Raw genomic sequence first — 14918 nt, forward strand, 5'->3', positions numbered from 1 at the left:
AAAAAATAATGCTCAGAATATGCTGTAAAATAAAACAATAAAAAATACAAGTGTTCATCACTTGAAAATAAATATAAATTCATAGAAATTTATGCTATACGCCGGCAAAATAAATGGTAAATGATCTGGATTTCTATAGCGCTTTTCAAGTCACCGAAGACCTTCCAAAGCGCTTTACAACGTGCTTCACACATTCTCTTTTGCACACACTAACCGATAGCATCGTCAGCCATGCAAGGCGCCGACCTGCTTATTGGGGGCGGTAGGGATTCAGTGTCTTGCCCAAGGACACTTCGACATATAACACGGAGGAGCCGGGAATCGAATCTGCGACCTCTCGATTCCCAGACGAGCGATATGTTTTCCTACCTAACTTTTCTAAAGTTTGCATTCTATTTGGACTTGTCATACAAAACAAAAAGAGATATACAATATATATCATTTTATGTGTAACAAATTCTTTGATTTATAAAAAAATATATCAAAAATCGAAACCCACTTTTCAAAACGTCAACAAATGTGTCTCTGATTCAATCTAATGCAAATTATGAAAATGATATGTGATATGCTTAAGAATCTGCCCCTTGTTTAGCGTTAAACATGTCATTATTATGTTTTTAATTAATTTTGTTAATTTCTGGGTTTTTTTCTCTACTGAAGAACTTTCTGTTCCCTTGAAAATGATTAATATTGGTTCATAATGAAACAATCTAACACTACAAAGTTCAAATGCTCATGCCAATTTTTTTTGTAATGATGCAATGTTCAGCAAAAAAATGATTCCCCAAAAATGTAACATAACTTCTTTTTAGAAATGGTCTTGCCGACATGCTGGACCAAAGTGATACTACAACTCCTAACAGCTCAACAGAATTGTACGCACGCTCGGTGGCCCATACATAACGCGATACAACAAATCGATGGATCGAATGAGTCGCCGTTGTTTTTAATAATCGATTTGTTGTTGCAGCCCAACACAGTTCTTTTAACAAAAACTATCTCTTGTCTTCAAAATCAACATAGTAAACATGATTTGCAATCAGATTAGGCGTGGCGCTTTAGGAAAAACATGTTGTGGAAGAAAAAGATATTATTTTCAAGTTTTGCTTGTGGGTACACCAGAACACGAGTGCATTGAAATGTGTGAGTCTGTTTGCCTGGTTTTGAATGATCTTTGTTTTTGTCTTGTAAACTGAGCTCTATTTGCTGAGTGTGTAAACTGTTCAGGATAATATATAAACGCAAAACAATAACAAAGTCCATGCAGAATTAGAGGCGCTACTCGTGCAGTATAACAAGAATACACACTTTGGCCTCATAGGCTAAGTAGAGCATAAGACAAACTGCAAGGAAGGACATTGGGCATCCAGTTCACTTCAGAAATCACGATTTTATTGAAATGAGTACATTTGTTGGCCAGGAAAGGAATGGGCGCCAGCAGGCTGTACGTTCCCAAGACACACTACAGGCAATGGTGCCCTGACGATCCGTGTGCTTAAGGGATCCAACCAACCGAACACTATGAAAAAGGAGTCCGCCGGAAGTACTCGTTACTCTTCCGGGTCACAAGCGAGACGGCTAATAGCGACCCGCTGCAAAAAAAAAAAAAAAATTCAGGATTATTCTAAACGCAACAAAAAAACAAATACAATTCATTTTTTATTGTTTGAAATATTTTGAAACCATGTTATAAACGGACGGAAACGCTGGTGAATTGTATCACCTATTCGCTCCGTAGCGAATATGTTGTCAACTTAACTGTTTTTGTTTTTCATCAGGGCAAAAGTCGCCCAAGGTAAGTGGAGACTTGTGTTTTATAACGAATAGCAATCGCTTTATTGTATTCGCTGCTGCTTTTTTAAAGAAAAAAAATAGATGGATCTTATTTACTTAGGAAACATCATATCGCCATCGAATTTGAAAAATGATGCGAAATGATCGCTATTGTTTCCCCGCCGCAGAATGTCTGACTCTGATAGCGACGAGGATCGAGATCCTCCCTTTACCATTACCGGTTTCTTGTTTGGCAACATCAATGAAGATGGGCAACTGGAGGACGACAGTGTCCTGGACAATGTGAGTCTTGCGTTCCCATATGTGATGCCCAGACAGTCTATATTTTTCGATTTGACTTTTAACTGATTACAATTCAACGTCTAACCAATGTACACTGAAACAACAATAAAAACACTCTGAAAAACACACCGGAATATCAATTGTAATCTGTAAAACAAAGGTCAAGTCATGTTTATTTGCGACGCCCTTCATCACAAAGAGTCTCAAAGGGCTGCACGGATCAAAGACTTTTGCAAACCACAGACTATTATAACACCATCCCCTGATCTAAAACCTACACGAGGGCAAGGAAAAACGCAAAAACATCAGTCAAGTCATGTTTATTTGTGACAGCCTTCATCACAAAGAGTCTCAAAAGGCTGCACAGACCACATATTATTGCAAACTAGACTATTATGACATCATCCCCTGATCCAAAACCTACATGAGGGCAAATAATACACAGATATTGTCAACATAAAATATTGGTTATTCATATGCTATGGAATAGAAGTGTGTTTTAAGCTTGGATTGAGGTTGCAGATCCAATCTCAGGGGGAAGAGCATTCCACAGGACCAAGGCCTCCAATGGAAAACACTATTGGATTTCTTCTTGGCTCTTGGGATCACGAGTAGGCCAGCGTTTTCAGAGCGAAGGGAGCAATTTCATGCATGATTTTGTATCATACCATCAGAAGCTTAAAATGCCATCTTAAGCTCACAGGGAGCCAATGCAGGTTAGCTTAAATCAGGGTAGTTTCTTGTGTTAGTTAAAAGTCTCGTTGCAGCATTTTGTACCAGCTGAAGGATCTTCTTTTTGGACTTGGGGAGATCGGAGAGTAGTGCATTACAATAAAGAAAGATATCATTAGGGCCTATGAATATTGGCATATATGAGTTCAAAGGGCCTAAGCTTTGAGAGACTGACTCGGGTCAGTGATAAACAATGCACAATGTTTTGGAGCCCTTACTATCATTAAAATGAGTCCAAATGTGGATCGTTTTCCCGCACGGACTCATTTTTAACTCCTCATCTTTTTTATCTTCAGTATTGCAATCTCACCTCTTTAACTTGGTTCCTCTGCTCACTTTTGCCGCCGCCGTCACCTCTCGCCCTTCTACTCGGTGCACAAATTAACGCTGCGACAGAGACGAAAACACGCATATTAACCAATTAACTAAGAGTGCGTGAGAGAACAATAAACCTGCAAGCAAGCAAGCACTCCCTCGAGTTTGCCATCTTTTATATAACGAGATATCAATCCATCCATTCACCGCACCGCTTATCCTCAGTAGGGTCGCGGGAGTGCTGGAGCCCATTTTAACTATCTTAGGGCAGTGGGCACGGGACACCCTCAACTGCTTGCCAACCAGTCTCAGGTTATAATGAGATATCTTCAAGTTATTTCGATTTAACTTTAAATGTATGTTCCCGCAGAAGATCGGACTTAATTACAAACAAATACTAAAGGCTATCGGGGAAATAGCCACTGTAGCCGAAAGCGGTTCCTGGTGGCTGTCAAGAGGTGGTAGCTGGATCTTCTGCAGGTGAAGGCTACCTCAGCCCTCGCTGCCCTACTCAGGAGAGGTGTTCAGTTTAAGGGGCGAAACACTTGTGACCCGAGATACCGGCTGAGGATGCAGATGGGGGTAGAAGCGGCAAGAATGAATGAATGAATGAATGAAAACTTAATTTCAAACATTATATAATAAAAACAGGAGAAAAACAATGACTCAACCACAAAATAATGTTAACGTCACATGTTCGAAAAGGGCTAGTAAGAAGCAGACGCTTATTTTCCCTAGCCCTTCCTCTTCCCCATTTATTACATTCTATAGATAGCTCCTCTTTTGTGTCTAAACACAACACAATCTCAAGGATACACACGTTACATAGGTCAGATATCAATAATTATAATAATAATGGTCTCATATTTTATACACTAATCATCGTAGTACCCATCCCTCATCGTCATAATGCCACTAGTCACCAAACATCACTACGACACCAATGATAACAATAGCAACAATAACAGTTTTGATAATAATAGCAACAATAACAACAAAGTTAACCATAGTTCTAGACGCAGTATTCCCAATCTCTCGTATCACCCCATTTTCTTCATCTCTGTATTCTGCCAGTAATGTTTTTTGTATTTCAATTTGAACACGTGAATAGATGGACATTGTTTCATCTCGTCTTGTAAATGGTTTCAAAGTTTGACTCCGCACACAGACACACACATACTTTTCCTGGTGGTTCTCACCTTTGGGATTTTGAATTCACGACAGCCCCTTAAATGATAATTTCCCTCTTTCCGAATGAATCATTTATGTATGTTTTCCGGCACTATGACTTTGTTGACCAGAAATAGCAGGTGTGCAGTGAAAAAAATTGACCAAATCATCCAATTTTAATCATTTGGACCGCAGGAATAAAATATCGGTATGATCTCGACATCCTACCCTGTGTATGGTTGTAATTGCACGTTTTTGGAGGATAAAAAGGGGCCGTAGTAAACTTTAGTAATGATTGCCCCAGACTTCTGCACAATATGTTCAGTATGGCAGAACGAGACAACAATATAATAAATACAATGCATATTGGCTGTATTAATGATTGAAATGCTTTTAGATACCATAGTTTGTATGTGTCTGATGTGTGTTTTCCAGCTTCATTTCTTGTCTATGATGACCCCTAAAAACTTCAAAATGAAACCTTAGTGTCCCACCAAAGACTGATGCACGGCTAAAACATTTTGAGCTGAAGAAGTCGTGAATAATTCATGTACACATGGAATAATTGCTTGGCGTGCACAATAGTAGAATACAGAGTAGCTCAACAAGATTTGTGACGGACGGGTCTTAAACAAGGACAATGGACAAAGGGATGCTCGGGATGGATAGACTTAAACGCGTGTTTTCACAGTGGCAAGTGAGAATCTTAACCGATGGGTTTAATTGGATTTCATCCTTAAATTCAGGAGTCCAAAAAACATCTGGCTGGTTTGGGTAACCTGGGCCTGGGTTCCCTCATCACAGAGATCACGGCCGCTGAAGAAGACGAGCAAGAGGAAAGCAAAACCCACGCCAGCTTCGATGCTGACGGTGAGCAAAGACATGGAGCGTCTTTGCCGTTTTTATAGCGATAACAAAATGGTGCGCCTTTCCAAAAAAATCCTCCAGGTTGGGTGAAAAGCAGAGAAGACGCGGTCGATTATTCCGACATCAGCGAGGTCGCCGAGGACGATACCAGAAAGTATCGCCAGGCGATGGGATCTTTGCAACCTTGCAAGAAAACAGGTTACGGATTGTATTCATTGGGATATCGACGCGACATTCGAAGTCATTTTCCTTTTTCAAATTTCTTGTCACGATGTCACCGAGATGTTTCCATAGTAGCTTCAATTTGGAGGGTTTTATGGTGGTTCTTTTTTGCAGAGGATGAAGATGACTACGATGCAGATTGCGAAGACATTGATTCGAAGCTCATGCCTCCTCCGCCGCCACCAATCGTTTCAACAGCCACTAAAAAGGATGAGACCGGCGGATCGCCGACTCCAACTGGTGAGGACGTTGGTTTTTTTTCATCCCGGGTTGTTTCATTCTGCTAATAAGTTACTTTCTTGTAATGCTCTTTTATCATTATTATTGAACCTTTCCGAGTCGGATCCCTATTTTTTTACCAATTGGGCTAGCATTGTTGTTTATGTCACAGTTGTCACGGCGCCCCGTTTCCCGTCTATTTAAGCTCAGTGCTTAACCTTTGTCAGTCCGTCAACAAACCTCTGCCCCGCAAGACGTGGGCCCTGTTTCTGTTGGTGTTTCCTGTCCGGTATTGTTCCCGTTTATTTGGTCCTGTTTAATATCGGTTTCCGAATTCATTCCCGTCTAGTTTGTCCTGTTTAATTTGGATATCCTGTTTTGATATCAATTATGCCCGTCCCTCGCTGTCCGGTATGGACCACCTCGGTCCGATATCTGCTCGGGCAATTGGTATCGACCTTGTCGGCTTCTGGCTTCCTGTCATTCCACACCGGACTGCTGCCTAAAGTTCATGACTACTCATTTCCCGTCAAATAAAAGGCTCGTGTGAGAAATGTCACACATTTGGGTCCTGATCCTGCTGCAGTTCATGACGGTTTATTTGTATTCAAACTTGATTGATTTTGAAAAGACCCTTTGTTCCTAAAACGGAAAAAACATTTTCCATTTAGAACAACTTATTAAAAAAATGGAATAACTCTGAAAAATACCATATTTAACGCTAAACAGTTTAGGGACATTTTGTTGAGTCCATACCATGCTACTACAACTCCTTTTCACAAAATGGAGAGGGCATTTCAACAAATAAAAAGTGCTTTTTCATAACACACCGATCTAAATGAGGTTACAACAATCAGAAGTGAGTACGAAGTGCACAGGCCTCTGCTGTGAATAACTGCGGCACATCTGCGATCACAGGATAGCACTAGTCTCTTGATCTGCTTTGGTGTGATTTTGGTCCATTCTTCTTCCAGCCTCCTCACAGTTTGGTGATTGTAAAGGGTTTCTTGTCCATAACTTCGCCAATGATTTTCCAGAGGTTCTCTATTGAGTTGAGAACCTTTAGAAAAAATCTTTAGCGGTTTTAATATGTGACATGGAGCATGGTCCTGCATGAAGACTGCAGGCTGATTAAGCGACGAACGCGAGTAAGGAACGATGTGCTGTTGAAGAAGGTTCTCATGCACGTTTGCATTCGCTCGGCCATGTAGCCTTACAAGAGGCCCAACTATTGCTGCAGAAAACATGCCCCAACCATGACACGTCCTCCTCCACCTTTCATTGACCTTTTTTACGCACTTTGGGTTTAGTGTTTTTCCCAAGTGTCACCAAACAAAATGCTTCCCTTAGGCTTTCAGTCCGAATGCTCATAAACAGCGAGACACTGTATAGCGAGACGGATCCTTACCCTCTTCGGCACTGAACTGGTGAGGAATTCCAGATCGAGTGCGGAAATGATGACCTATTGACTTCCTTCACATCGACCCGTCCTCTCTTGCCTTTGTCTTCCGTCGACCACCAGCTTTCTCGGGCGATATGAATGAATTTGTAGTTTTGTAAAGACTGAATATTCTTGAAATCACATCTTGTCCTGCTATGGCTGAGAGTGTCGTCCCTTTCGTTTTCACCCGGACAACCTGCTGCCACGGCTTTAGTCATTTTAGAAGGGCCCACCATCTTGCAAAGTCAGTCAAACTGACAGTTAGAATTAAAGTTAGATTGGGCTTGACGGATAATCAGGATAATTAGCATGACGTGCTGGATTCCCCCCAATAAGTGTGAGGCCCCAAACGTTTTCTCTCATTTTGACTAGAGCATTTCGACTTAATAGATTTTGTTTGGCAGCACGGCAGCGCAGTGGTTAGCACGTGTGCGGCACAGTTCTGAGGTCATGAGATCAAACTTTCCTGTGTGTGGAGTTTGCATGTTCTCCCCGTGCTTGCCTGGGTTTCCTCCGGGCTCGCCGGTTTCCTCACATATTCCAAAAACATGCATGTCGGGTGAATCGGCCGGTCCAAATTGTCCCCAGGTGAGCGATTGGATGGTTGTCTGTCCCTGTGTGCCCTGCGATTGGCTGGCAACCGGTTCAGGGTGTCCCCTGCCCACTGCCCGAAGATAGCTGGGATGGGCTCCGGCATACCCGCAACCCTACCGAGGATAAGCGGTGCAGATAATGGATGGATGGAAATCCAGCTACGATCCTGCAACATACAAGTTTAAACAAATCTGAAAGATTGAATGAACATCTGTATTTGTTTGTTTCAGCTTAACAAATGGTGTGAATAGAAATGTCTACACACAAAGTATATAACATATATTAAGGAAGAAATCTTCCATTTGAAGTATTAAGTTTTGACATTTCTGGTTCGTCCCTGCCTCTGCTAACAGTCGGGGAAGAGGGCGATGGTATCATCCTGCCCTCTATCATTGCGCCTTCGACTGCCGCCGAAAAGGTGGAGTTCAGCAGTTCTTCCGACTCCGAGTCGGAAACGGACCGCCCCGGACCGGTTTCTGGTCCTGGCAGCAAGCCGGACAGTCTCACCCTCCCACTTGCCGGCATCATGCAGAAAGATGCGGCCAAGGCGCTGCCCGGCGTCACGGAGCTCTTCCCGGAGTTTCGGCCTGGAAAGGTAAAGGAGCGTATCCTGTTTGGAAGCCGTTTTACACTTCACAGATCATCTTTTTGTGCATCCCCTGCTAGGTTCTGAGGTTCTTACGGCTTTTTGGCCCAGGTAAGAACATGCCGTCCGTTTGGAGGAGCGCCCGTCGGAAAAAGAAGCGAAAGCATCGGGACGCGCAACCTGGGACGCCTCCACCTGAGGGAGAAACGGTAGAGACGGAGCAGGAGAAGAAGTCTGGGTGGCTTTACCAATACGCAAACGCTCCTCCCCCAGAGCAGTGTCTCTCGGACGATGAGGTCAAAATCCAGCTGCAGAATGAAATGGACTTACTCGATAATCACTTACTCGATGTTCTCCGATGTTAGATCACCATGATGGCACCCGTGGAATCCAAGTTTTCCCAAATTAGTTGCGACGGCGACAAAGAAGCCGAATCGCGCCCCAAGGTTGCCGAATGGCGCTACGGGCCCGCTCAACTCTGGTACGACATGATGGGGGTCCCGGAGGACGGCAGTAATTTCAACTACGGCTTGAAGCTGAAGGAAAAAGGGGACGGTGAGCCTCAGGAGCAAATCACGCTCGAAGAAACCACGACGATCTCTAAGGAGGTTGGTGGGATTTATTACCGTGTCGGGTTACTTTAGAAAAGTTGTTGTAGTTACTGTAAGGTTCAAAACAATGTCAGGATGAAATAAGAGACCCCTTATTGAGTTCCAAACAAACCTATTCATTAAAGAAAAGTAAGCACAACTGACGAGGTCAAGCAATAAATCCCACGGACTGAAGCGTGAGCACTTTTCTTATACCGTTTCATGGATTCTGATTGGTGGATAGAATAAACCACATGCACATAGGAGTATTATGATTGGTTTAGACAATAATCACATATTTAAATGCAGTATAATGCAGTATAACAAATGAGTCGTATGGAGAGTGAAACTTTATAAACACAAAGCGTCTCTGTAATGTCGCTCTCGAGCGACTTGGAACGCGGGAGTCGAGGGCATCTTGATGAACCCGCTAGCAGGCCCCAAAGAAAGGATTGAGGAGTAAAGCATTTGCGAGGAGTTTTGGATACCACAGTAGTTGATTGTTTAATAACAGATAGTCGCCTGAGAAGCTTGCCAGTGGCCTTCAGGTTGGAACTTTTTCATTAGAGACAAATTCTTTTGGCACTTGGGAACTTATTCTCTTGACCTTGAAGGCGTTCACCCTTGAAAACGACTCGAAATACACTTATAGAGTATAAACATATAAAGATCCATCCATCCATCCATCCATTGTCTTCCGCTTATCCGAGGTCGGGTCGCGGGGGCAGCAGCGTTAAAAGGGAAGCCCAGACGTCCCTATCCCCAGCCACTTCCTCCAGCTCATCCGACGGGACCCCGAGGCGTTCCCAAGCCAGCCGAGAGACATAGTCTCTCCAACGTGTCCTGGGCCGCCCCCGGGGCCTCCTGCCGGTGGGACATGCCCGGAACACCTCCCGAGGGAGGCGTCCAGGAGGCATCCTTATTAGATGCCCGAGCCACCTCAACTGGCTCCTCTCAACGCGGAGGAGCAGTGGCTCTACTCCGAGTCCCTCCCGGATGACTGAGCTTCTCACCCTATCTCTAAGGGAGAACCCAGCCACCCTGCGGAGGAAACTCATTTCGGCCGCTTGTATCCGGGATCGAGTTCTTTCGGTCATGACCCAAAGTTCATGGCCATAGGTGAGGGTAGGAACGTAGATGGACCGGTAGATCGAGAGCTTTGCCTTTCGGCTCAGCTCCCTCTTCACCACGACAGACCGGTACAGGGTCCGAGTATAAAGATCACAAAAGTAAAATGATATATTGGGTATAAGAGTATATAATATAGTATAAAAGGCACATTTAGACCATATTTTGAGTTTTCAGAGCAGTATTTGATGTAGTATTGTTATAAGTCAAGTCATATTTATTTGTGACGCCCTTTATCACAAAAATTCTCATAGGGTTGTACAGAGCTCAACAACAAAATAACTAGTAAAATATAACACGGACAGACTGATGAGATCATTTCTTCCTCATGCCATGAGGCTCTTTAACTTCACCCGGGGGAGTAAAAGCCCACATGAAACCTCACCCCCACATTTGCATATGACCCTATTTTTATGACAGTGTGTATTTTCTATAGCATTATTTAAATCTCTATAGCAAAATGTTCTATTGGGTATTTTTGTATTTTATATCTTTATTTTATTATTTTATTTTTCAACACAAGGATACTGCTGGAAGTGGGAATTTCCCTATGGGGATGAATAAAGTCTCTCTCTCTCTCATCAGCTATATCAAATATTTGTGAGGGAACGGGAAAGCAAAATATGGAATAAGTACATATGTAGCTTGGTTCACATAGAATCCAAATGCCAACTTTGTTTATATCAATGATAATAATATCTTTATATAAAGTTCATACTCTGGTGAAAAAAACTAAAAGGGAGCTAGATATAGGCTATAAAACCTTGTCGTATTTATTGCACCTCACTCCCAACAGATGTTTCTGTCACTTGAAGTGAAAATGAATTAAACAGTAAACAATATCTTAAAATAAAAATCAGCAGTGAACAGTTTAATAAATCCAACTCAAACGGTCCATTGTAGTGCTCTTTTTAGAGAACCGGCCTTTTTGGCTCGGTTCACTCAAAAGAGCCAGCTATTTCGGCTCCCAAATGGCTCTTTAGGTTGTTTTTCTCGTTCAATCCAGATATGACCATGTATTGTGTATTTTTATGAACGACTTCAAAAGGAAGAAAAATAATAAAGCAAACGTTATCACTGAAAAACCTAGGAAACATAAATTAAAATATATATCACCCTACAAAGAAAATGAAAATACAAAACCATTTGAACCTTTTTTATACTCCACCAATTAAAGGTCAATAGCACAGAATCCCAGAAAAAAATGCATTTCAAACAAGAGAAAAATAGTGTCTCGAAGGGAACCGGCTCTCGATCGGTGGTGTCGGTGGATAACCGGCTCCCGCTTCCGAGTTCGCAGACGACACGAGTCGGTCGCGGTATTCACCGATCGGCCTTTTCTTTCGGTGCATTAGTAAATACTATACTTGTACTCGCTATCAGACGCATACAAACTAAAGTATCTCAAATCATTTCAATATTTCATAAATTCATAATTAATAAAGCCAAATTCTTTTTAAACTATAATGCATTGTATTGTTAACTTTGTTGTTATTGTTGCTATTGTTGGATCATAACCGTTATCATTAATCTTATTACAATTGTTGTTATGATCATTGGTGTATTTAATAGGGAAGATGAAGGGGGAGGGAATAGAAGCATTTTGCTTCTGACTACCCCTTTTCCAACATATTATGTCACTTTATTTCCTTGTTGAGTTCTTGTTTTTATGATATAATGTTTGAAATCAAGTTCTCATTCATTCATCAACTGTATGGTAGTCGCTATCTTGAACGGGGACACGATCCTAAAAGACAAGACGTAAGAAACTCAGAGAAAAGTGTGCAGGGGATACGCCAGCGTTGGCGTTTTGAGTTTAGGGTACAGAGCACTACGGTCGCTTGAAAAGGCTTTCACTCATTCCTACTCGTTTGCAGGTTTCCAGGGGGCCTGACGGACTCGACGGCCTCAACGAAGAGCCGGGGGACGACGCGTCGGCCCTGGAGAACGAACTTTTCTTGATGGTGACGCAAGTGCAGTGGGAGGACGACATCATCTGGAACGGAGAGGAGGTCAAGCACAAGGGCACCAAGACTCAACGGGCCAGCCTTGCCGGGTGGTTGCCTTCCAGCATGACCCGCAATGCCAACGCTTACAATGCGCAACAAGGTCAGATGCTCTCTACAACAACCGCCAGACGCATCCGTAGACCTATTTCCCCAGCTTTTTCTTGACTTTTTCAGGTCTCACGAGAAGTAACTCGCAGTTGATTCAGCCCGCACCGCCTCTTATCCCCAAAACCTTGTCAATAACAGGTTTGAAGCGGGACAAGCACAGCCACGATCATCATTGTGAGTCTTTCTTCTTCTACACCGAACCGGGTAGGTCCTCCTTCTTATCTTTGCATTTACTCCTCTGCAGCTCATCCGGAAGACGACGCTTCCTGGTTCTCCATTTTCCCCATCGACAACGAAGAGTTGGTGTACGGCCGCTGGGAAGACAACATCATCTGGGACGATCAGGAGATGGATCACCTCCTCGCGCCTCCGGTCCTGACGCTGGATCCAAACGATGAGAATATCATTCTGGGTATCGTCACGCTATCGCCGATACCGAATGCTAAGAATTTTCCGTAGTTCAGTAAGCCAGTTTATAGAAAAATGTTAAAAACTTGCTTATTATGGAAACTACAAACATGGGGGTGGAGGGGGTGCTTTTGAATTCAGCAACGCTCGTATTTTATCGACAATGTTAATTGTTCCTTGTTTTTTTTATAGTGCATTAAGGCCATCTTGCAGTTACAGTTTGGTGCGGGGTCTCTTTTAAGCGATAGCATTGTCTAAAACCCACTTTTGTCTTCAAAACTGCTACTACGAAAAAAAATCAAAATCTGAAAAGTCTTTTTATCCCAAGGTTTCTACCGATGCTTGAAAATGCTCACATTTTAATGTCGTGTGTACAATGGATTAAAAAGTGCTTGAATTTCGGGTTAAACGCTTGTCAATGCTTACAATTGTTGGCATGTTTCTTAACACGTCTACTTCAAAATGACTCCGGCACTGCTCTGTGGCGGCATGCCGTTGCATTTCTTCTTCTCTCGTAATTAACGGCAGCTGGTATTCGCTTGTATGGCATTGTCCTGTGACGCGTCATCGGACCCTATGAAATGTGCATTAGTGCAAGGATCGCGTATCATTTATGGAATTTTGATGTTGGGCCGTGCAAAACATTAATGTAAGCTACCGATTACTGTCATTTTTACCAAACACCTAAATGCGGAGAGGTTTTGTCTCAAATACAAATATATTCGGGATAAACTAAAACTCATATCTTGAGATAAATACACACTCAAGATAAAATCGCAGATATATTTGTGTCTTTTTCATAATACATGATTTACACCGGATTTTTTTCTTTTAATGATACTATAGAAATTGGAATATTGGCTTTGACAGTCCTTAAAAGTGCTTGAATTTTGCCTTTCAAAGGTGTGCAAACCCTCTATCCATTCAGAAATATCATTTTCAATGTTTGGCAGCTTATATGTGTATTTTTCTCCCCAACATTATTTCATACAACTATGAAAAGGAAGCGTAAATCTTCATATTTATTATGAAAATGTAAAAAAATATTCAGTATTTTGTATTCAGATATTCATCAAAATGTTAGATTCAAATCTTTTACTGATGCTGGTTTTATTAGGTTGATCCTTTTCTCAAATACTTGTGAATGAATTAATATATTCAGGAAGTATACAATGAATAGAAGATAAAATTCTATCTATCTATCTGTCTACCTTGGTCATATCCCTCAAGAGGGGTGACCGACAGCGAGACAAACACGTATACAAAAACAAAGAAAAGAAAAAAGGAAAAAAGCAGCAAAAAATGGACCATGGCCAACCCAAATGCCCAAACACCCAAATAAGTGAAGCGCCTCGGCACCTCAGGACATTGCCGTACAAGCTAATGCCTGCTGCCGTTAATTACGAGAGAAGAAGAAATGCAATGGCAAAGCGACCAGAGAGCAGTGCCGGAGTCATTTTTAAGCAGACGTGTTAAGAAACCAGTAAAAGAAGATAAAATTAAAATAATGAAAAAAGGAGTAGAAAGAAGCATCATCTTACCCGCTCATCCAATGATTTTTTTTTTTTGTGTCACTTAGAAATCCCTGACGAAAAGGAAGCGTCCGCGTCTCACTCGCCGTCCAAAGAGAACAAGAAGGAAACGGCCATTAAAAAGAGCCGCATCCTACTCGGGAAGACCGGCGTGATAAAAGACGAACCGCAACAGGCAAGTCGTCCGATCGAGTCCGGAACAAACGGTACTAAAATGAATCGGTGGTGGAAATGTTTTGCCTCCAACTCAGAACATGTCCCAGCCCGAGGTGAAGGACCCCTGGAACCTCTCCAATGATGAGTTCTACTATCCCAAACAGCAGGGTTTGAGGGGCACGTTTGGTGGGAACATCATTCAGGTAAGCTGCAAAACCACCTCAGGCGATTTAAGGCCAGCCTGGGAGAGGACTAAACGAGGCTCGTGTCGCCCAGCATTCCATACCGGCCCTGGAGCTCAGACAACCCTTCTTCCCCACACACATGGGTCCCATGAAGCTCCGTCAGTTCCATAGGTCCACGCTGAAAAAGTACTCCTTTGGATCCTTAGCTCAGGCCGGTCCGCATCCCGTCCAACCTCTGCTCAAGCACATTAAGAAGAAGGCTAAGGTGAGCTCATGTGAAAATGCGGCGTCGAACCGTGCGGGGCCGCCCAACGGCTATGCCGATGTCCCGACAGATGCGAGAGCAGGAGCGGCAAGCTTCGGGAGGAGGCGACATGTTTTTCATGCGCACCCCGCAGGATTTGACGGGCAAAGACGGAGATCTCATCCTTGCCGAGTACAGCGAAGAGTACCCTCCTCTCATGATGCAAGTCGGCATGGCCACCAAGATCAAAAACTACTATAAAAGGGTGCGTGCGCGGTCTTGATCCAAAACGTCCTAGTAAACGATGAGAGGTCCTAACTTCTGTTTGCTGTCTCT

General features: G+C 42.8%; 2 protein-coding genes across 4 annotated transcripts in view; one reads left to right on the forward strand and one right to left on the reverse strand.

Moving 5' to 3' along the window:
• Positions 1-1555: 1555 nt before the first annotated feature.
• taf1 (TAF1 RNA polymerase II, TATA box binding protein (TBP)-associated factor) overlaps positions 1556-14918 on the forward strand; it is a 35235-nt gene continuing 21872 nt past the window's right edge. For all 3 annotated transcript variants that reach the window (XM_088320452.1, XM_088320453.1, XM_088320454.1), the window contains exons 1-15: positions 1556-1795; positions 1962-2076; positions 5040-5163; positions 5242-5358; positions 5497-5622; positions 7990-8231; positions 8303-8518; positions 8588-8830; positions 11818-12049; positions 12124-12231; positions 12302-12469; positions 14045-14172; positions 14249-14356; positions 14430-14603; positions 14674-14847. In XM_088320452.1, the coding sequence (XP_088176578.1) occupies positions 1963-2076; positions 5040-5163; positions 5242-5358; positions 5497-5622; positions 7990-8231; positions 8303-8518; positions 8588-8830; positions 11818-12049; positions 12124-12231; positions 12302-12469; positions 14045-14172; positions 14249-14356; positions 14430-14603; positions 14674-14847 (2274 nt within the window). In that variant the 5' untranslated portion in view covers positions 1556-1795; position 1962. The remainder of the gene's footprint in view (positions 1796-1961; positions 2077-5039; positions 5164-5241; positions 5359-5496; positions 5623-7989; positions 8232-8302; positions 8519-8587; positions 8831-11817; positions 12050-12123; positions 12232-12301; positions 12470-14044; positions 14173-14248; positions 14357-14429; positions 14604-14673; positions 14848-14918) is intronic.
• Positions 8510-14918, reverse strand: part of LOC148348831 (SLAIN motif-containing protein 1-like) — a 32120-nt gene continuing 25711 nt past the window's right edge. The window contains exon 8 of the transcript XR_015847197.1: positions 8510-8758. The gene's annotated coding sequence lies outside the window, so the exon portion shown is untranslated. The remainder of the gene's footprint in view (positions 8759-14918) is intronic.

The sequence above is a fragment of the Urocampus carinirostris genome, chromosome 17 (assembly GCF_059441175.1).
Source record: "Urocampus carinirostris isolate Australia breed hairy pipefish chromosome 17, RoL_Ucar_1.0, whole genome shotgun sequence".
Classification (NCBI taxonomy): domain Eukaryota; kingdom Metazoa; phylum Chordata; class Actinopteri; order Syngnathiformes; family Syngnathidae; genus Urocampus; species Urocampus carinirostris.